The sequence below is a fragment of the Panthera tigris genome, chromosome B1 (genome assembly GCF_018350195.1).
Source record: "Panthera tigris isolate Pti1 chromosome B1, P.tigris_Pti1_mat1.1, whole genome shotgun sequence".
NCBI classification, from domain to species: Eukaryota; Metazoa; Chordata; class Mammalia; order Carnivora; family Felidae; genus Panthera; species Panthera tigris.
Window position 1 is genome coordinate 22,368,391 of NC_056663.1, and position 23,436 is coordinate 22,391,826.

Consider the following 23,436-nt stretch of genomic DNA (forward strand, 5'->3'; position numbering starts at 1 on the left):
TTAAGTGAAGGGGTTAATACTTGTCCTGTGCGGTCCATGTAGAAGAGGGGATACTAGCAGTGTTACCTTAAATTTCCAAAGTGCCATCATTCTAAAGAGGTGATCACTAGGTTTCTGTTTTTCTGGGCATAGAAAATTCAAAGACTACATCAGTATTGATCAAATTCAGTATTCAGGGGTCTTTGGGGAAATTGTGAGGCCAGGCAGTCAAACTTTTCCCTGAGACCTCTCCAACTTATTTTGTAGTGTCTATATCTATTTGGTCATTCTACTTGATACAACTCTATTGATCTATTTAGTCATTCTACTTGATACAACTCTAGTTGAACAATACAGGGGTTAGGGGCACTGATCTCCTGTGCACTTGAAAATGAGTGTATAACTTTTGACTCTCCCCAAACTTAACTACTGATAGCCTACGGTTGACCAGAGCCTTACCAATAAAAATCAATTGACACATGTTTTGTAAGTTATATGTATTTTATACTGTATCTTACAACAAGGCTAGATAAAAGAAATTTTATTAAGAAAATCATAAGCAAGAGAAAATATATTTGCAGTACTGTAGTGTATGTGTCCAAAAAAAAGTCTGCATGTGAGAGGACCCATAGTTTAAACCCATGTTGTTCAAGGATCAACTGTGTTTTACTTGAAAAAGTATTCTTTTACTCATTTTCACCTCCCTACCTTTCCCCATGTCTCTCCCACTTACCCAGAATTCTCTTTCACCTCATTCTATCCATTCTTCAAACTACCTTTCAACTCCTACTCTGTCAATAAAGGCTTTTCAACCATTGCCACTCCTGCTGATTTACATCTCTCTAACAAATATCTGAGTTTGCCATTTTCAACAATATGGGTTTTGGTTGTCTACTATGTGTGGATCACACATGATTGATAGGTCCTTACTTACACATTTTCCAGATAGCAACTAACTGAATATAATGAAATCTGCCTAGTATGTTTAGAGTACTGATGTGGGTTTATGCTGTCATTGACTCAGTGTCTTTCTCTGCTCCTGGGTTCTAAGAACCTTGAAAAGTGGTAGCCACACATAATTATGTAATACATAATTAGGTTGTCTATTTTAGGTCTATCTCCTCCTTATCAGGATAGAACATTGCACTCCTCTGTAGCAGGGCATGCCTCCATTCTGGAAGGTCAGTCTTATTCGTGTTATTGCACAACAAAGAAAAGACTTTGGATTTACTTACAGAATTGTCTTTTTTTTTTTTTAATTTTTTTTAATGTTTATTTTTGAGAGAGAGAGACCACAAGTCGGGGAGGGGCAGGGACAGGGGAATAGAGGATCTGAAGTGGGCTCTGCACTGACAGCAATGAGCCCAATGTGGGACTCAGACTCGCGAACCGTGAGATCATGACCTGAGCCAAAGTCCGACGCTTAACCGACTGAGCCACCCAGGCGACCCTACTTATAGAACTGTCTTGAAACGTGACAGATCCATTTTACCTCTGTTTTCAAACTTTGACCAATAATTGTAATTTATTTTGTAAAGGTCCTCCTGGACGCCCAGGTGAAAAAGGAGAGAGGGGTCCTGCTGGAGAAAGTGGTCCACGAGGCATTCCAGGTGCAATAGGTATGGTAATAGTAACCACTTAATCATACACTATAGGGCCAGGTAATATGTATGTGTGTAGGGGAAAATGGTTATTCGATTTTTCTCCTGTGGAGCATGTGCACGTGTGTGTGTGTGTGTGTGTGTGTGTGTATTAAGGGGGATATTAAGTATTTTCCAGCAGCCTAATCACTATAATGTACCATATGTAACTGCTTTAGGTTTTTGAAACAAGTTAAATGCTTTAGCCAGAGTTACCATATGGTGTTTTCAAGAAGTCTAGGGAGTGCTGTCCATGTCCTTGATCACACATAGTATATGGCAGACCTAGCTTTAGGTCACATGAAGAGAATATGAAAATCATCTTCACATTGAATATATTTGCATTATATATATATAATGTGTGTGTGCGAATATATATATACGCACACACACACACATATATACACATATGTATATACACGTGTGTATATATATGTAAAATGTAATGTATATATGTAAAATATATATTAAATGTATATAAATATAAATAATACATATACTATAGATGTATATATACGTGTGTATGTATATATGTGTGTGTATGTGTGTGTATATATATGTATACATGTGTATATATATACACACACATATATATACACATATGTATATATATATGTGTGTGTATATATATGTAAAATGTAATGTATATATGTAAAATATATATTAAATGTATATAAATATAAATAATACATATACTATAGATGTATATATACGTGTGTATGTATATATGTGTGTGTGTATATATATGTATACATGTGTATATATATACACACACATATATATACACATATGTATATATGTGTGTGTGTATATATGTAAAATGTAATGTATATATGTAAAATATAAAATGTATATAAATAGTACGTATACTATAGATGTATATATATGTGTGTATGTATGTATATATGTGTGTGTATGTGTATGTATGTGTGTGTGTATGTATGTGTGTGTGTATGTATGTGTGTGTGTATATATATACGTGTATGTATACACACACACACACACACACACACACGCACACACATCTCAAAGGAATTTGGATTCCTTGTATAGTCCTTAACTGGAATATATCTGCTTAAACTTAAGAAATCTAAATGTAAGTATTGACTAGAATACAAATGACTTCTACCTTCATTGTCAGCCACTCTCTGTATTTTGCTTCAAGCAAAATAGTTTTAAATTATTTTCCTCTGTTGATGTTGTAATCTTGAAAGCAGTATTTTGAGAGAAGATAATAGAAGACAGAAAAGGAGAAAGAGCATGAACTCTCCTTGCTCTCAAAAACATAAAGGAGACAAGAACAATAGCATGATTGTCATGTTATTCTTCACTAGAAACCAAATACCCACATGCTCTTTGAAAGTGGGGAGTATACCGCTTGGCTTAATTATATCTGGGAGGGGCTGTGCCGCCCAAAACATGTCTAAATACCATGTAGTTCATCCTATTATTCTGTCTGTTGGTTGTATAAAATGTTCTTCTTTCTGATCAATATATTGACCGGCCCGGGTTACATCAGAAAACTAACGTTTAAAAATGAAAAACCTGAATGTGACACCTCTGACCTTGGCATCATTATACTTAAAAGGCCAATGCATAGTTTACATGAAAAAGGCTTTAAAATTGTTTAAAATCTATCTGTGTATCTATTTATTACATATGTATACACAATATATACATAATTTTTTCTATTAGGCAGGTTGCTGGTATGCCTTTGAAAACATTGCCAGGTAAGATTCTTCATTCAGAAAAATCTTTCTACTTGACTAGCAATCCGGAGACCTTACCAATGGCGCGTTAATGTCATAGCAGGGGAAGTAACCAGTATTCTGTCAGCTGTCAGAGCTGCTGTTGTCAAAGGTCTGTCAGCTCCTCTATTACAGACTGCAATTGTCAAAGCTTTATAACTCAACCATGTAAGTTCAGTCTGGGCTACAACTTGCTGTGCAAAACTTCATCTTGGGAGAATCTTTTGCAACTGTTTCTGAACTATGGATGTATGAAATAGAAAAAGGGATTTAAAAGTTTCAGCTTTCGTTAATACCCTGAGCAGATACCATTGCAAAGCTGCTCTGATTCTTTTAGTGAGGGTTTAGTCTGTTGCCGTTGGTACTGCTCTTTTACGCAAGTAGGCGTTATGTAGTTTCTCACGTAAGAGAGTTAGATTTCATTGTTGGGGTATAAGTTGACTCTGGTAGATTATGAAGTTGCCATTTGGTCTGGTGCACTGCAGCAAAAGTATTCAGGTTACCAGGCATCTCTCTTAATGGATTCTTCCTCGCTTGATTGGTACGTTCTGTTTTGTTCGCTGCCAGATTACCTCATTGCTCAATATGGGTACTAGAATCAGGAAGTAAAGAGTATATGATGAACAGTCATGATAATTCTACTTCCTGATTACAGCAAGTTCATTGACATCTCACGAATACGTGCAGTCGAGCTTATTAAACTCCGCTTGACCAACTAACTCAAAGTCCTCTAGATTCACAACCGTGATCTCTAAACCTGACAAACTTTAATGATTATTCTAGCGGCCTGAATAACCAATTCATTAATAGACTGCAGTAGATACTCAGGTACTGGGCTGGGTATTATGTTCAAATTTGCTGTATCTCAAATAACAGAAATTTCAGAGTGCCAGTTCCTTGGAAGCATGCCAGGGAGAATGACCTATGCCTTTTACTCAACAAAATCTTTGCTGAGCACTTTTCCTGTTCCTTGTGCGCTCTACAAGGCCTTGTGGATCCTATACTCAGAGGTTGAGAATTTCTGCCTGCACAAAACTTCCAGTATGATAAGTAATTCTATAAACGATAAATGTCGTGGTACAGGATTCTTGACATCCTCTGAAATCCTTTGGGGGCACTTTCTGGGTTATTCCCCCATGACAATAGTGCTTTAAGGAAAGGACGCTGAATTAGATCCTGAAGTATCCTTTCTGTAGCCATCTACTAGGTTGTTTCTGCCCACTGCGATCAATAACAGGGTAGCCTGACCTGTAGGCATGGGAGCGCTACCTACACGAGATGCCTTGAGAGGGAACCACAGGGTCCACTGGCTACAAAACATTGATCATTATCCAGTGCTGTTTACTTTTCGGACATAGCTTGAATTTTCTTCCATAAGAATCATGCTTCTGGAAGAGAAAATGAAGTCCATCTAACTGTGGTTATTGAAGGACCAGAACTGTATTTCATTAATCTTTATATCTACCTGTGTCTTTACCCCACCCACCCCTCTTCTTCCAGTCTGTGGCCCAAAAAGGTTTCTCCCCCAGCCTGGAACCAGGACAGTGCTCCCCAAAATATGCATTTGAGTAAGGAACATTGCTGGCTGCAGACTCTTGCTATGAGTGTAGAAAGCAGGTTTCTTTGGGAGGTAACTAATTATGCCAATGAATCCAAAAAAGTCTGCAAATTATGTACATGCCATTAAATAAAATTAAATTAGCAGCCTTGACAAAAAGCTGGTGAAAATAATGATTATATTACAAAGAAGAACATCGGGGCACCTGGGTGGCTCATTCGGTTAAGTGTCCTACTCTTGGTTTCGGCTCAAGTCATGATCTCATGGTTCGTGAGATTGAGCCCAACATCAGGCTCTGTGCTGACAATTTGGAGCCTGCTCAGGATTCTGTCTCTGTCCCCCCTTTTCTTTCTGCCCCTCCCCCACTCACATACACAGATGCACACATGTTCTCTCTCTCAAAATAAATAAAAATAAAGAAGTATCATTAAATACACAAGTCATATAACTCTATAGGTCATATAGAGTCTGCCTAAATATCTCCCATCATGGAGGTCTAATGATCAAGTGATTTCTATGAAAGTATCACATGGCCTTCATTTATGGGTTCATTTGTTCACCCCCTGAAAATGTGACATAATTCCTAATTGAAGAGCTGTATTCTGAGCGTCACCGAAATGTATTCGGTAAGCCATTATTGGAGAGGTTTTTCCTGATCTCCTTGCTAGGCATCCTCTATTACATTTCTCTCTTTTTTCTAAAATTATCATCTCCAGGGGCGCCTGGGTGGCTTAGTCAGTTAAGCGTCCGACTTCGGCTCAGGTCATGATCTCGCGGTCTGTGAGTTCGAGCCCCACATTGGGCTCTGTGCTGGCCACTCAGAGCCTTGAACCTGTTTCAGATTCTGAGTCTCCCTCTCTCTCTGACCCTCCCCCGTTCATGCTCTGTCTCTCTCTGTCTCAAAAATAAATAAATGTTAAAAAAATTTAAAAAAAATTAAAAATTAAAAAAAATTAAAAAAATAAAATAAAATTATCATCTCCAAAATCACCTTCTTTCTTGATTTGTTAACTTTCTTGCTGTATGTCTCCATAGTGGAAGATCTGTTCAGATACGAACCTGTGTAACTCCAAGAACATATAGGGACTGACATAATATGTGTGCTCAGTGTATCTTTGTTGAATTAATGGAGAAAATTGTAAAAATGGGAGTTACCAATGAGCAGCATTCTATAAAGAGTGGGCAGTGGCCTAAGATTTAAAAACAGAGAGAGAAAGAATTTAGAGTCGGTGTTTTTATATGTAAGTTTGAGTGACCTTTTAATAACTATAAGTACAGATACTGACTGTCTTCCTTGGGTAATGAAGAAAGGTATAAGTATTAATCAATTAGCCCATCTTGAGAATTGACGATAATTCTTTTTTAGGCTGTATGCTATGAAATCCAGCTAGTAGATACTATAAGGTAGAGTGTGTTTGTGTGTGAGTTTGTGTGTGTATTCAATATATGAAAATAGCAATTTATGTATCATATATTGATATAGTTAGGTATATATAGATTTATACATATACATTTATATATATAATGCATATATACAGTATATCTATATTTATGTAAAGTAATGTATATTGAATTATTAAATTGAGATGCCCTGACTTTACTCATATTTCTAAACATAATTTATCATTTTATTGCTTTGGATATCTGCTTAATATACAATGGAAGCAAAGTGTAGGCTGGCATAAATAATATTTCTTAACTATTTAAGAATGTTAAATTTTAACTTTAAACTTTAACTTAAATGTTGAACTTAACATTTCTTAAAGAATATTTAGCTCAATTTTAGGTATCTATATGAATGTACCTCAAGAAAAGATTTTTTTTTTTTTTTTTTTTTTTTTTTTTTTTTTTTTTACTGAATTAAGTATGGATAAGTCCTGCCTCCTGGAACTTGTAAACTAACAACAATATATTAACAGATTGATATTGGAAAAAGATGTATAGTTTTTAAATTTTTCATAGTGTGCTTCCCAAGGAGTTAACTGAAAATTGAATTAATAGAATCTCTGTGAACTGATAATAACATCTAAAATGAGATTTCTACAATAGTTTATTTCAAAACTATTTGAAATCCTGCTGGACTCCAGGATGAAATAGTTTATTCTACTGGAAAATAACACTTTTATGTGCAGTTTTCATGGTCACTACAGTAATGGTGGGGGGCTATTTTCATTTAATCACATAAAATCCTGGGTTTGTATATTTATATAATATGCACCCATAAATGGAAGCTTTGTATAGTACACACACACACAAATGTGTATATATCACATGTATATGGTCATATTATTGTTTGGGATTACAATAGAATGTGTAAAATCAAGTGCTTGAAAGAAAGCTTAATATATTCCAGCAGTAGGACCCAATTTTTTAAATATTTTTTTTATACTTCTCATTGCTTGAGTTGTGTTTTTTCAGGAACAAATCTTAAGAATTCCGTTTTCACCTCGTACATTTCAAAGTTACCATTTCAGCTACAGGCAGAATCCTGCCATTTGAGGATTCCTGATTGGATTACATAAGCCTTCTGGTTAAAACTCCAAAAATTTTTTTCTCATATGCTTTTTACTTGTAATAACAATATGTTTTTTATTGAGTATCTACATTGTACTAAATGCACTAATGTTTCTACCAACTGCTTATATTGTTTATCAATGGCACCCATGAAATGTTATGATCGAATATTATCCCTACCTTTGGAAATTTGCCTATTGTATATTCATTGATTTTCTTATACTCACAAACCTATATGAAAAATGATTTATTTCCACTGTGTTTTTCTTCATTAACGACATAGGTCCTCCAGGTCCCAAAGGTGATCGGGGAGCAATTGGCTTTCCTGGAAGCCGAGGATTCCCAGGACCAATGGGGAAGACCGGGAGGACAGGTGTGGTGATCATCTAGATGTTCTTTGTAGATAATGTAATATATACATGGAGCAGAGATACTTTCCCATAGTCTTGCATAACAAAAACAATAGCCATCCCAGTATGAACAGCTGATGCACATGTAGTTTGTCTTGTGGTCTGAAACATTTAGAAACTAATTTCTGTCTACCTGAGCAGTTTCTATGTCCCAAAGGAAAAGTCTTAAAAAAAAAAAAAAAAAGACAACAGAGGATTTATAAACTCTACCCAACCGTAAATCACATGAAGAATGGTATCTATCTTAGAAGAAGAGAGTGGAAAGGCTCACAAAGGAAAACAAAGTATAAATATACTTTTAACTAAAATGGGCCAAACCCTGGGAAGTTACAGTCAGCAATCCACAGATAGGTCAGAAATCTTAGTCTCTGTAAGATAAACTGGCTGCTATTATATATTAGTTCTTAATAATCTGCATGATTCAGGCTCTTTAAAATTTACATACGTGATGACATTATTTCTACTCCTTATAACAGTAGCCTAAGCTTGAATTGTGAGCTTTACAAGGAAATTTTAGAAGGAGAGAGGCTTCTTATTTCCTAATCTCAAAGAAAATTATGACAAAGGGTCATAATCACCTTATCATTGAGGTGGGTTTTTTTTTTTTTTTTTAATACATTTTCTTTTTTGGAGTAGTTTTAGGTTTATAGAAAAACTGCACAGAAAATACAGAGAGTTCCCATAAACCCACATCCAGTTTCCCTATTATTAACGCCTCGCCTCAGTGTGGTGCATTTATTAGAATTGATGAACCAATACTGATACATTATTATTAATTTAAGACCACAGTTTATATTAGAGTTCACTCTTAGTGTTATACATTCTGTGGGTTTTGACAAATATATAAAGACATGTGCCCACCACTGGAGTGTCATACAGAGCAGTTTCACTGCCTTAAAGATCCCCTGGGGTCCTCCTACTCCTCACCACCCCACTCCCTCCCAGCCCTGGCTACCACTAATCTGTTTGCACTCTCCGTGGTTTTGCCTTTTCCAGAAGGTCATACAGTTGAAATTATACTGTATGTAATCGTTTCAGATTGGCTTATTCCATTTAGCAATACGCATTTAAGCTTCTCCACGCCTTTTTGTGGCCTGAGAGCTCATTTATTTTTAATGCTCAGTATATCCTGATGTATGGATGTATCACAATTCGTTTGTGCATTCACTTATTTGAAGGACATCGTGGTACTTTAAAGTTTGGGCAGTCATGAATAAGACTGCTGACATGAGTTTGCCTAGAAGTTCGACTGCTGCATCAGGTGGTAAACCTGTGTTTAATTCTGTAAGAAACCGCCAGACTGTCTTCCAAAGTGTCTATACCGTTTTGCACTCCCACCGCAATGAGTGAGAGTTCCTGTTGTTCCACGTCCACACTGGCCTTTGGTGTTGTCAGCGTTTGGATTTTAGCAGTTTTAATAAGTGTGCTGAGGTGTTGTTTTTGTTAATCTTTATCTATGTAGTTTTGAGAAAGGGAGGGAGGAAGAGAGGGAGGGAGAAAGAGAGATCGATCGATCCAGATCCATCACGAGTGAAGGAGGGGCAGAGAGAAAGGGAAGATCCATCATGAGTGGACGAGGGGCAGAGGGAAACGGAAAGAGAGAACCCTGAGCACACTCCACGCTCAGCATGGAGCCCTGTGCCCATCGATCTCACAACCACCAGATTATGATCTGAGCTGATATCAAGAGTCAGACATTTAACTGACTGAGATGCCCAGGCGCCCCAAGGTGTTTTTGATGGTGTCAGTGGCAATTAAGCTTGGAGAAAAATCAGCTAGCCACCAATAAGCAGCCTTCAATCAGACCCAATTACCTGAACTGAATGGTATATTTATATACCAACCATCTCTAAAACTGTCTAGCTTTAATCAGGCCTTTTTGGCAAAATGGGAAGAAGTGTTCGTTTGTTAATTTGTTTGAAATTATCTACATCCTTCAGGAATTGCTGAATTTACTAAATGAGCAACTTGTGTGCGATAGATAAATATATTTAAAAACCCTGAATTTGACAAAATTGCAAAGCTACTTATAGTTTCCGAGATAATTTAAAATAGTTCCATGAAATGTGAAAACATATTTTATCTGTATTCTAATTTTAAAGCTAAAATGGCATGCTAATCTACTATCTCATTTATTATCCCTGGCAAAATCATGGTAATAGTTTGTTTGGGACTCTTTCTGGTACAGACTATTTGTAACTTTCTATTTACATTAAATCATAAAGGGTAACTTCATAAATGAGTATCAATATGAGCTCTGAGTAAATCAGAGCTATTAATTTGTCTTTCTGGAAAGTCTACACAAAAAGGGGAAACATGGGAAAAAATTATGAATGTTAAGAAGGCTTTATTCTTTTTCACACCCATCTGTTATGTATAATCTTCCTATGTGGTCAGGGATGATGTTAGAAATAAACCACAGAAGAGGCCTGTAACTGTAACGTAACTTAGCTGATTTAATGAAAACTAAGCTTCCTCATTTATTGAGTGCCTATATTTCCTTCTACACCATGCTTGGAGCTGGGAATACAAAACTAGCCGGCTCCCCACCCTTGAGTTTTCTCCCAGAAATTTCCTCACAATGGCTACTCTTCTAAAACTTAGTCAACAAGATCATTCTGTAATGTGTAGGTGCACGATCTAATCTTACATGGTTCATTTGAGAAGAATGAATGTTTGTCACAGTGGTTTGCATTTGAATTTCACGTTGGCACCTGGTTACTCCATGTCTGTTATTTATTTTACCCTCTTGGGAAATACAGGGAAAGCATAGTATGGTAGGTACTTGACAGAAATAGCATAGTGTATCCTTAAAAAAAAAGAGCACCTCCCCACACATTTAAGCCTCTCTGTGCCTCAGTTTCCTCATCTAAAAACAAGGCTGTTAAGAAGACCCATATTTTAGAATTTCTGTAAAAATAAAATGAATTAATAAATGTTTTAAAGTACTTCAAACAGTTTCTATCAAAAAGAAAGCTATATATACAAGCTATATAAACATGTTAGTTATTAGCTGCTGCCTATACAAGCTCTAGTTTGTTTCTTTTTCCCCACTATCAAGCTCCTACAGTTCAACACATGCCCTCTAATCAAAGTATTTGAGAGAGCATTCACTGATTCATTCACCCAGTCAGCATAATTTTATGAGGGTTCGCTGTGTGCTGCAGATAAAACATAGCATATCCCCTAAGGAGCAGGAATAAAAAAATGCAGAAGCAATTAGCTATAATGCAATGTGGTAGGTAATAAACATTCGTGAATTAGGACCGAACACTATGGAAGCAGAAAGTAAAGAGTGATTAATTCTGTAGAGCAAGACAGGGTGTTACAGAGGAAGCAGTGTTAGCGCTGGCCTAAAAGATGTATAATAGGTTTTATACCTGACACTACTAGAATATTGTATGCGAAATATACTTAGGTTTAAAAAAAAAATGCATACAATTTCTTTAGGTCGGAGGTTCTCAAGCTTTACCAGGCGTTAGAATTGCCTGTAAGTCCTGTTAAAATGGCTTACTAGGCTCTACCCCAGAGTTTCTTTTTTTTTTTTTTTTTTTTTAAGTTTATTTTGAGAGAGGAAGAGAATGCATGTGGGAGCAGGGGAGGGGCAGAGAGAGAGAGGGAGAGAGAGAATCCCAAGCAGGCTCCACACTGTCAGCACAGAGCCTGACAAGGGGCTCAGTCTCTCCAACTGTGAAATCATGACCTGAGCCAAAATCAAGACTCAGATGCTTAACCAGTTGAGGCCACCCAGGCGTCCCTACCCCCCAGAGCTTCTAAATCAACAGTTTGGGGGCTGGGGGCTGGGCTCCCTTGAAAATTTTTAGTCCTCACAAGTTTCCAGGTGATAGTGATGATGTTGTTTCGGGAACACACTTTGAGAACCATATGTTCAGGTAAAGAAAAGGAGTGGAGAAAGAGAAACTCTGCAAAAATAAAAGCAAGGGCAGAGGTAAGAATTCCTTTGACAAAAGATATCTTTAGGATATCACTGCCTTATTTAAAACCCAAATTGAGTAGAAATGTGAACGTCATGCCTGGTACTACTTTAGTTATACTGTAGATTAAAACAATGAATAATAGAGTCTCTCCTCCAAAATGATCCAAAGAAGGTAGTAAAACTAGAAATAAAATCCAGTAATTGTCATATTCTAACCAATGACACGGCCTGGACTATCTGAATAATATTTAAAGCACTGACAGATTTAAAAGCAAAAAGCTTAAGAAGGAGCACCCTGTCGGGGCGCCTGAGTGGCGCATTAGGTTAAGAGTCTCACTCTTGATTTCGGCTCAGGTCATGATCTCACAGTTGGTGAGATTGAGCCATGCATTGGGCTCTGCACTGACAGCAAGGAAGCTGCTTGGGATTCTCTCTCTCCCTCTTGCTCTGCCCTCCCCTGCTCGCTTTCTCTCTGTCTCTCTCTCTGCGTGTCTCTCAAAATAAATAAACTTAAAAAAAAAAAAAAAAGAACACCCTATTTATTTTCTCTTCTGCTCTCCTTTTCTTCCCCCTCCCCTTGTGTCCTTCCTTCTGCATGTAATAATTACTTGCTGTATATACACTGCAATGCTAGATCCTGGGAAATGAGGGGTAAATAAGACACGGTCCTTAATAGTCCTTAAGAGAAAGGAAAGACTTTATGTTGTCTTGATATCTAACAGATCTATAGAGTAGAGCAGTTATAATCTGACATACGTATTTCAGAAAGCTTTGAAGATTTAACTGAAATGTAACCTTACCCATCTTCAAAATCTCTGAATGTAACCTCGCTGAATGAACTAGGTTTTAGAGCCTGTAAATAAGGTGCCTCCCTTCGGCTGGAGTCACACAGCCCATTCAAAGTCCGACTGTAAGGGTGAGTTATGGTCTTTATTCAGAGTATCTGAAACTCTCGACCGTAAATGATCCATGTATTTATTTGACAGATAATTACTGAACATTTTCTCTGTGACATTCATGGAAATAGTCACAAATCAGTGAATATATGGGTTTGGAATTCAGAGGAGAGGCTAGAGGTAGACACACTTGTAGCTATGATTATATAAAAGTTTATTGGAATCTTTGGTTTTAATACTCTTTCATGGGCAGATGGTGAGAGGAGAAGGGGCCTAGGATGAAGCCTTAACCATCGAGGTACAGGATCCGCAGTAAAAGCCAAACCGTAGATTGAGCAGAAGCAGCCAGGATGATTAAGAAAAGCTGGGGGATGTGGTGAGAAAAAGCCAAAGGCAAGACGAGTTTCACAAGGTGGTCAAGTAAGATGAGCTCTAGAGAAGTCCCTTTGCTGTTGTTGCTGTTGTTGTAAGGATGTCACCTTAATTGAGAGCAGTTTACGTGGGGTGAGTGGAAACCAGACCGGGGGATGCTCAGAGGTGTGGAGGATCCAGGATCAGCTGGAACGTGGAGGTAGAGTCAGTTCTTGAACAGTCTTGACTCTCAGAGAAGATATCAGGTTTTTCTGTGTTGTGGTATTCATTTGATTTGTTTTGTTTTTCTTTGAAAGAGATTTGAATACCACTTAGATGCAGATGGCAGGATAAAATAAGGGAGGGGTTGAGGAGACCCAGGAAGAAGGGGGGAGGTTAATGAGAAGGTCAAAGGTGAAGCCTTCAGGAAACAGGAAGCAGTCTTCGGCTTAGGGCGGAGGATGGTCTCATCTAAAATTGAAATACCTGAAGACCTGGGCTCATAGAACATGTGTGGCAAAATAAGTAATCTAGTGTTCCAGCCCGTAGCAGGGGCACTAAAAATACTTGAAATCATAATGTGATTGAAAATACCCCCTCCTCTACATAAAGTTAGAATGTCAATATATTACATACTATTTATTTCTTGTTTTTTAATGGCTTTCAGAAATATAAGCTCCTTATTTTTGATTGAAGAGTGCCACTTATGAAAGGAGATTAACTCCAGGTTTTGACAATTCTTGGGCTCCGTTTTAGCCAAAGGTATCCTTGTAAAGGAGGGATGCACTCCTCTTCTCTAGCAAGGATGTTTCTGATGTGTTTACCTGTGAGAAAAAAATCTCCAAGTAACTTCGTCTGTGAGATCTTTGAGTCATGCTAGAGTAACCTAAAACATTTGTATTTACTTATAAGAAGGAAAAAAAAAAAGTTTTGTTTCATTTTATCATTTTTAAAAAGTGGTATGAAATAAAAAAGCAAAATAAAAAAAAACCTGATTTTTTATTTATCATAAGATCCTAGAGCTAACAGGATTGAAGTGGGTCGTTCCCTCAGGACTCTGGCTGGAGCATTTCTATTTTTAAACTATCCAAAACAAATTGTAATATAAAAGGACTGCCAAGAATAGTGTACAGCTCTTTCTTTTTTCTAAATAAAGCAAAAATGATCAAATTAAGCTTGTTTGTTACATTACCTTCTCTGAAAAGATTTAGAACTGATCATTACACCCTTTTAAGTACCCCTGTCCCAATTTTTGTTTAATATCTTAGACTTTTCCTCTTGGGGAAATGGAGATACAATATCTCATAAAAGTATATCATCAAAAAAATTGGAAAGGAGTTGAGTACTTTGATAAATTAATGATTTTTGAAAGTTTCACATTACCTGAAATGACTGACTCACAATTAAAAAGTGAATATAATTATGTACAGTGTAATCATGTATGGAAAATGGTTAGAGACAATCTATTCATACTCTAAAAAGGAATGGTTGGCATTTCATGAAATCTTCACAATGAAATTTTAATTGGAAACAGCTTATAATTTTTAAGTGTTAAATCTCAATTCTCATGTTACTTATCAATGTAATTTTATATTTTTAAATCTGATAAATTGGGGCTCAAAAAGTCTTCAAATGATGAATAAGAACAAATGTTCAAAAACAAAGGTGAATACAAAGTAAACTAAATGAGGGAAACAAAAAAAATAAAAACCCAAATAAATATTAAAACTTTAAAATTAAAAATAACTGTATCATATTCCCTCTCTCCTTCCCTCTGTCAGAATAATAAATAAATAAGCATTAAAAAAATGGTGCCATAAAACGTGAAGTGAGATGAAAAAGTCCTTTCTCGTTCACTGAGAATAAAACCACAGGGGGACCATTCTAGCTAAGCTTTGGGAGATGTTGTAAAACGGTAAGAGCTACCGTCTCTTAATTTATTCATCTCTTATGGGCAAGAGGCTTTATAAACATCGTTGCTGATTTTCAAGGTAACTCTTCAATGGAAGGTGTTATTTTTTCATTTGATGGAAGAATAAACTTTTAGTTCAGAAAGATTTGAGGGACGCCTGGCTGGCTCAGTCAGTTAAGCATCTGACTTTGGCTCAGGTCATGATCTCACGGTCCGTGAGTTCGAGCCCCGAGTGGGGCTCTGTGCTGACAGCTCGGAGCCTGGAGCCTGCTTTGGATTCTGTGTCTCCCACTCTCTGCCCCTCCCCTGCTTGTACTCTGTGCTTGGTTGCTCACACTTGTGCTCGCTCACACACGGGGTCTCTCTCCCTCCCTCCCTCCCTCCCTCCCTCCCACTCAAAAATAAATAAACATTTAAAAAATGAAATAAGGGTGGAGCTGTGGTTGAATAGCAACCTTTAGCAAAGATTTTAACATTGTTTCTGATACCTATTTAAATCCTGACCCTCCTATAAAATGCTAGCCTTGTACCACACCCCTATGTAAATAGATAAGGTTTCTCAAAGCCAAAGTAAGTAGGCTTAGAGGTTTAGATGCCCCTCAGACCTTCTTACCTTCCCTCAGAAGGAGGCGATCAGGATCTTAGCACTCTCAGAAATTCATTCCCAGATGTTTGGGATTTTCCCCCTTAACAAATAGAAAAACAGATGAAGTATAATGGAAAATACAGAAATCAAGGCTTAAGATGGGATAAAAGACACAAGACATCCTGGGGGGAGAGAGAAAGGCAAAATCAAAGAAAGAGGGAAAACAAACACAGAAGATGAATAAGCACAAATTGTGCTTATACCTTAGTTTTGCCTGCTTTAGGAAAATCGGATGTTTAACGCCCTTGTAGGTAATTTGAGATTATGTAACGGACCTAATAGACTTTTAAAATGATGGCCATCATTGGAGTGCCTGGATGGCTCAGTTGGTTAAGAGACAGACTCTTGGTTTCAGCTCAGGTCATAATCTCAGGGTTTGTGAGTTCAGGCTCGAGTTGGACTGCTTGGGATTCTCTTCTCATTTCCTCTCTCTCTCTCTGCCCCTCCCCTCCTTGCACTTTCTCTCTCTCTCTGTCTCTCAAAATAAATGAATAAACATTAAATTTTTTAATAAAATGATATCCATTGTTATTACCATCAACATTATTGTATTTGAGCATCTGTAGGTTGTTCTAAGTTGAGATTCCAGGTTACTTTGTGACGCTCTGTCTCCATTTAAAGCAATTAATTTTTGTCTCCATTTACAGCAATTAATTTTTTAATTAGTTACAAATAAAATTGGTGCTTTTTTTGTTTATTTCCAAGGAAATCCTGGACCCAAAGGCCAGAAGGGGGAAAAAGGGAGCGGAAGCATGCTAAGTAAGTTTATGGTTCATTGTTTTATGTGTGCCTTGTAATAAATAAGCTTGTGATGATAGTGGTCTGGGCTCAAGGCAAATATTGGGAACTTCAGTATTGAGCCATAGAGATTCTTTGCAAGCCAGCCACAGTGTTCTACAAATAAAGCTTGCTAATTGGAGTAAAACAAATAGATTAAATTATTCAACTCTAAGTTTCATTACCCATTTGTATTTTGTTTTCTTGAGGAGCACAGTTTTCTAAAAGTTCCACATAGAAAACTGTTCACTTTTCAAGCCACTTTCAATCTGCTGAAGGAAAACCAAGTTTATGAATAGAAACAATTATAGCCTCCTTGCCTACTGAGTAAATTTACTGAAAGGCTACCTATAGGAATTTGGACAATCTGAGAACCCTGACCCGTCAATTCCCTGAAGGCTGGGGTTTTTGTGTTTTGTTTTGCATCACTAAAAACTTGAAAGGTTGTGTTCTACATCACAACCTCAACAGAATACATTTCACACTGGGATCCCTTTTGTTAGGATTGTTAGAGGAGATGTCTTCAACGTACCAGGCTGTAAGTCAGTTGAATGTCTGGGCTGCGTCCACAGGGATCCAGTGAAAGGATTATGAAAAGGGATTGAGGGACCCTCCCCTGCATCCCCAGTAGGACCTGTGTGTGCTGTGTGTGTTCTCTGGGAGTAGCCGCTCGCACACACAGTGATCATAATCTCTACCCAACCAGGGTCTGTTTTAGATAGATTATGGCTAATCCTTTAATGTACCAAAACTCTAGCACTTTTCAGTCGTAGTTATTTTAAAAACGTAGTACCAATCTCTCTGCCTTAGAGCAGAAGGAATTATTTTCACCTGTACCGTGCACGGATGCCACACTTAGATAACTGAGGGTCGGCACTGTGAATGCCAGCCACTAAAGCATCACGTAGCTACAGGATGCTTTTCACAGTTGTTGCACTGTTGATCCCGTTGCCCCTAAACTGAACAACATTTAGTAGTGTGTACCTCCCCCACGAGCTTTGGCATCACTCGGTGATTATTAGCGTTGCTGTTATTATATTAAGATACGGAAACATTAGTATACATTTTCTCCTTTGTGTTCATTACTTCTGGAATGTGATCACTTCTGATGGCTGGAACACTTTTTTTTTTATCCCACTTACCTTCCGTGCTCCTTGTCACTCCAGTTATTTTCACTTAAGCTCTTTGTAACTTTTTTCCCTATCTTCCTGTTGATCTCTGTCTTTATCTCTGCCTTTATCTCTGGTTCTTTTTTTTTTTTTTTTTTTTTTTTATATCTCTTTTGCTCCCGTTCCTGAGACTTTTTCTGAGCCACTTAACCTTGACTCCGGGGAAGTTTGGCAAGGAAAGAACTTCTCTGTTTTGCAATCTATACACTGAACACCCACACTGCCTTCTGTTACCTGGGGTTACCAACGCTTTGAACGTGTTTTTCAGATACGTTCAGAAATGTTTCACTTACAGATATTTTCATGGCTGTTTTGAACTTAAGTGCACACTTGCTTTGTGAAAGCAATGATAGAGACATTTCTGTGTATGAGTGTTTATGATCTGTAGACTTCCCTCCATGCACTCCCCCCGCCCCATAGAGAGTATGTATAACTCCATAATGTTTCTAAAAGAGAGAAAAAATCCTATACACAGACATCTATACAGTATGTTCTTCTTTTTCCTCATTTAAGTCAACATGTCAGTGGTCTGCCCACGTCGGTCCATGTGGCTTTAGCTCTTTTTTCTCGATGACTGTGCATTGTTCCATTATATAGCTGTGCCACAGTGACTATAGTATTCTATCCCCTAGTCAGGAGCGCCTGATGATTTCTTGCTTGCCATGGTTTGGCTTTATTAAGCAATGCTACATTTAGCAGTCTCGTACATGATCTTGTGGAAATACTCTATAATAGACTATTTGCTAGAAGTAGAATCAGTCCAAAGGTGGCTTGCAGTTGACAATGTGATGGTTTCTTGTAAATGGCTCCAAAAAGGTTGGGCCAATTTATTCTGCATGAAATTGGCTGATTCCCCACATCTTCAGTTACTTCTGATAAATAAAACTTTATATGAAATTATGAAATATTAAATGAAATACATTTAATATTTTTTTAGGCATGATTTAAATATAAAAGGAATAATCACTGATTTCCTCTTTTGTACATTTGTCAGGACCAGTGCAACTCCCGGATCATATTTGGGCAGGGCCCTTTTAAGATCAGGCAGGTTGGGCAAGACACCCTCTGCTACCATCTCATTAAAAGGCCCCTCACCTCCGGACAAATCATCCGCACAACTGACTCCAAGATCCCTTTGTGGCTCCTTCAAATGACTCTGGTTCCTGTGTCGTACCCAGCTTCCACATGGCTTTCTCTCCGGGTCTTTTGTGCTGTTTGGACCTCTGTTCCTATGCTCAGACCTCTTCCCACTCCAGTAACCCACCATCGCCACCATCTGCTGGCACCCTTAGCTGGGTCACCTCCCATGTACTGACTGGCAAGCTGCTCCTACCAGTTCTCAGAGCAAGACCAGGAGCCCTCTGCTCCCCACTCATCTGATGTCTTACTGAACCCAAGTTAACCCACTGGGTTCCAGGAGACATCTCATGGATATTGATTATATTTGGGTTCTTTACATTCAAAAACAATACTCTCAATAAGTGATAGGGATAACATAAAAGAAAATTTGTTCATTCATTCACTCTGCACATGTTCATTGTGTGCCTACTGGAGCCGAACATAACAGCTAATAAGATAACTATTGTCTCTGGCCCTCATAGAGCTAATAGTCCCTGAAAGCCTAGACGTGGAAACAGGTGATTATACAATACAACAGAGCTATACTGGGGGAGGAACAGGGCTGTACAGGTGTTCAGAGGAGATCAAGATTATTAAATTCTTTAAAATATTAAAAAATATTGATTTTGATTCGCTTAGTTTACCTTCTTACCTGCTTACTCTACAATTATACCACCCTCCCCCCCCCGTTTTTCCCCAAGTTTATAGTGAGGTAAAGTAGAGCTTGAACAGTTCATTCAACACATTTAGACCAAAACACAGAACTTACTTCCTTCAATTACCTGGCAATTTCAAGAAAATATTTTGATCGTGAAAAAATAATGCTGAAGTTTTCTATTGCAAAAAGCTCTTTTGTATTTTACGCTTTAAGTATCTAGTATAGATCCTGAAGATAAAGAAATATTTCCATAGAACTGGAAATATTTTATGTAGGTGAAGAAAGGGATAAAAAAGAGGGGAAAGAAAAGATAAGAAAAGGCAGACCGAAACAAGGAATAGGAAAAATATAGGCTATCATGTTGTTTTTGAAGTTCTTTCTGTTTATTAGCAGATGACGTTTTCACACCTCTCATTTTCTTCACGGTTTACAAATAGTCGCAGGCGTCCCAGTCTTGAATTTCTGGTAGAATTTGAGCGTGTCCGTGGGTCCCTCAGCCCTTCCATTCCCTCTCCTGGGAAAAGCGTTTCATGACACCTACCTCACAGGGTTGTTGTGAGGGTCACGTGAGATACTGTGTGTGTGAGGATGCCCTGTAAAATCATCAAGTGCTTTAAACACGCAAGGTCTGCTTCGCCGTGGTCTCTCTGAACCGGAATTGCTGTTCCGTGCCGGAATCACGCAGACATTTAAAACCGGTCCTGAGGATAGGAGCGAAAGCAAAATGAAAATGCAAGAAGCCAAGTAAATGTCACGGACAAAAAGAGAGAGATGCTAGAGAAGAAGATGAGATTTTATGCGAGACAGAGGAATGAAAGTGTGACCAGATCACAAATCACTGAGTTTGTCTGGGCCGAGCAGAAGAGCGTAAGTTGTAAATAAAAGAAGTGACTAAACGGAGTGTGTGCCAGAGGCCAGAAGCTGTCAACAGAGGTCCGAACAAAATGTCAGTCTAATAAAACAAGAGAGTCCAGGCTCTGAAGGACGAAGCGTGAGCCCAAGACTCTGCTGATGAGAAAGCTCCAAGAAGGGTTGAAACAAATTAGAGTTGTCAATGGTCCTCTGGGTCTGCCCCTAATGACACCAGAGTCTCCAAGAATAAAAACAAAAAAGAGGAGGGGGAGGAATCAGCCAGTCTCGAGATGGTCCTTAGTATTAGAAGACTGGCCGGGTCGACTAGCCAGTTAATGCAAACACCTGGAGGGGAGTTGAAGCTCTTTGTCCAGGGTTGAATTAGGTGTCACTTCCTACCCCACTCTGTACTGCGGGCCAACTAGAACCTGGGAACCCGTCTTCCCTTGCCATCAGGCCGTGGTCCACACTGGCTACAGAATGACCCTGATCCCAGAGATCGTGGCAGATAATTGCAGGGCACTCCATTCACAGGTTGCTTGACAGCCCAAAGTGCAAGTAGATTCTAAGTGTGTGAAATACTGATCCAGACTTTGCAAATTAGGGGAGAAGGATTTCTCTTTTCTCCTTAGACAGAAATAGATCTGAATGCCCAGCTCAGATGCACAAATTATACCACCCTGAGTAATGTGCGAGGAAGAGACAGAAATCTGCCTCGAGCTCTCCTGCCTATCACAGGATTCCTCTGTTCTGTTCTCGTCCGACGTGGAAGTGTGTTTCAGTCAAGCAAAAACAATTCCTACTATACAATTAAACACTTCGTGTGAGGCTCTGTCCTAAACACACCGATGACCAATGTGTCATTGGTTAGTATTTTTTACCGTGCTTTATTCATGCCCAATGAAACTATAATTAGAATGTGAATTTACAGTGTCTTAAAACTCGTGCAAGGGTGTGAAATATCAGTTTGACTTCCAATTGATTTCTACTGAGGACAGCACAATCGCAAATGAATTTTGGTCTTTCTCAAAGCATTCAGCAAACCGAAGTAAAACCTTCTCCTCCAAACACTAAATAATGATAACAGTGAACATTTAGACAACACTGGGTGTGCACCAGGGGCTTTTGATGCATTATCTCATTTAATCCTCAGAAGAGCCTTTGAGGTAGGTACTTTGTTATTCCCATTTTGTAGATTGGAAACTGAAGCTCACTGCTGATAAATGGAAGGGCAGAAACTCAAAGCCAGGTGTATCAATCTCCAACGTCCCATGTTGTAACTATGACTGCATTCAACACCCCCACACTAGTTTTATCTTTGCTAAATATAAATGCCGCAAATGCATAGCGTGGAGGGTGTGGGGAAAAGAGGGAAAGAGATTTGTAATAAGCAACTTGGTTTTCCGGAATGGGCCTAATAATTTGAAGACACAAAGCAGGTGGAAATTCTTAGAGTATGACTTCCATTTTTTCAAATTAAAAAAAAAAAAAGCATTGCCAATTAATCTTGATTTGTGTATGTTTCTACCTTCGCATACCATGTCGGCTCTTGCCTCCAGTTCTGCCCCACATCTATTATTCAGAACCATAGTCTCCCCGGAATACCTGTGAAGTTTACATTGTCGGTAATAAGAGTTATTTACTTATGGGCGTGAGGAGAAAGAACCACCTGTCAATACTGTTTTTATTTCGGTAACTGGCTCACTCTTAACATTTTTTCAGTAACTGGCTCACAGATATATTTTTGAATATAATCTGGCTGCTTTGATGTCCCTCTTCTGTTATTGTGTCTCTTTTTCCAAACCCAGTTGTGTACTTTTCTCGGCAGCACCCGTTATGATTGAGCAGAATACGCCATCGGGAGCCACGTGGCTCCAGGTAACTTAGCTAAGCCTTCTTGTTCTTGACACTCTGTGGTTTTTAAAGCTTTATGCGAGTCCATGAGGTGTTGTCAAAACGTGTAACGTTCCGTTAACACAATGGGTGTGTTCCCGAATAGTGGAGATGACTAATACGTCGTGTAAATTGAAATAAGAGATTTAAATCGGGGATGGATCCAGCGGTCAGCATTTACCCTGTTGGGTCTCTCTTCCGAGCTGACTCAACACAGCCCGACTCCTACCTGAGCCACTTAGAAGGAAAGGAAAAAAAAAATAATAATAATCAGTACAGCTCCACCCAGGTCTCTCACACCAGCAAAATTTGAAATCCATCTAGTTACGAGCCTGAAAGTGGTGGACTAGACCCAACACACCGGTTCCCATCATCCACAGCCTCAGAAGACCAGATGGCTTGCCTGCCCCGCTTCAGAGAACCGGGTGCTGGCTTCCCCACTCTGCAGTCACTGTGGTCTCACGCCAACACGAGATCGTTTCCTTTGTTCCAATTAAAGCACCGTCCGACATCGGGCTCACAACCATACTCGCCCCCTCTCGCCCTGGGCTTCTCTGGAAATGCACCATCCTGCAGAGGGAATCTCAACACCAGATTCCCCAGAACCACACAGTTGCTGGCTTGCACGTGAAGTGCCCGAGAAATATCTCCCATTATGGCTTAACCTACAGACTGGCCCCTTCCCAGGGGTGCTCTGTGTGATTTCCATTCCCTGCTTCCCTGAATTATTCGCATTCTGCCTGACCCGCTCACTGCAAAATGGAACACCTGAATCCCAGAACTTTTCAGATGCTCATTACCGGGAACTATTTAAAGGAATCTTAATGTGAATGATTTAGCAAAATGAAAACCACCCTTCTTCCTAATGATGTTCTGTGTAATTCTGATTTTCCATTTCCTAGAAATGCTGAAAGGTAAATTGCTTCACCTGAACACAAATATTCAGTCTCTGTGCACAATATTTTTGCAAAAACTCCACATGGCTTATAGCATAATTCATTTATTCCCTACAAAATGATTATCTGTTCTATTCCAAAACAAGCTTTCATGCCAAACTCTCTCCTGTTGTAGTCTCCTGTTATATTCTGTTACCTTCTATTTCACTCGCACATAGAAATACTATGTCTATACCAAAAGAACATGTATTATATTAATCACAGAAAGTAGCCAAATGAGTATTATTACTGTAGTAAAACATCTAGTAAGCCCTTAATAAATACTTTTGCAGGTTTTTAAAAAAAAAATTAATGTTTGTTTATTTTTGAGAGACAGAGAAACAGAGCACAAGTAGGAGAGGGGCAGAGAAAGAAGGAAACACACAATCTGAAGCAGGCTCCAGGCTCTGAGCTCTCATCACAGAGCCTGATGCAGGGTTCA

At 38.5% G+C, this 23,436-nt stretch overlaps 1 protein-coding gene across 4 annotated transcripts in view; it reads left to right on the top strand.

Annotated features, from left to right (window-relative positions):
- Positions 1–23,436, top strand: part of MSR1 (macrophage scavenger receptor 1) — an 82,363-nt gene that overhangs the window by 34,096 nt on the left and 24,831 nt on the right. For 3 of the 4 annotated variants that reach the window (XM_007098960.3, XM_015545162.2, XM_015545163.2), the window contains exons 6-8: positions 1,518–1,598; positions 7,723–7,812; positions 16,297–16,350. In XM_007098960.3, the coding sequence (XP_007099022.1) occupies positions 1,518–1,598; positions 7,723–7,812; positions 16,297–16,350 (225 nt within the window). Of the gene's footprint in view, positions 1–1,517; positions 1,599–7,722; positions 7,813–16,296; positions 16,351–18,531; positions 19,608–23,436 lie in introns of those variants that run through there. The other variant, XM_007098961.3, reaches the window with a different exon arrangement.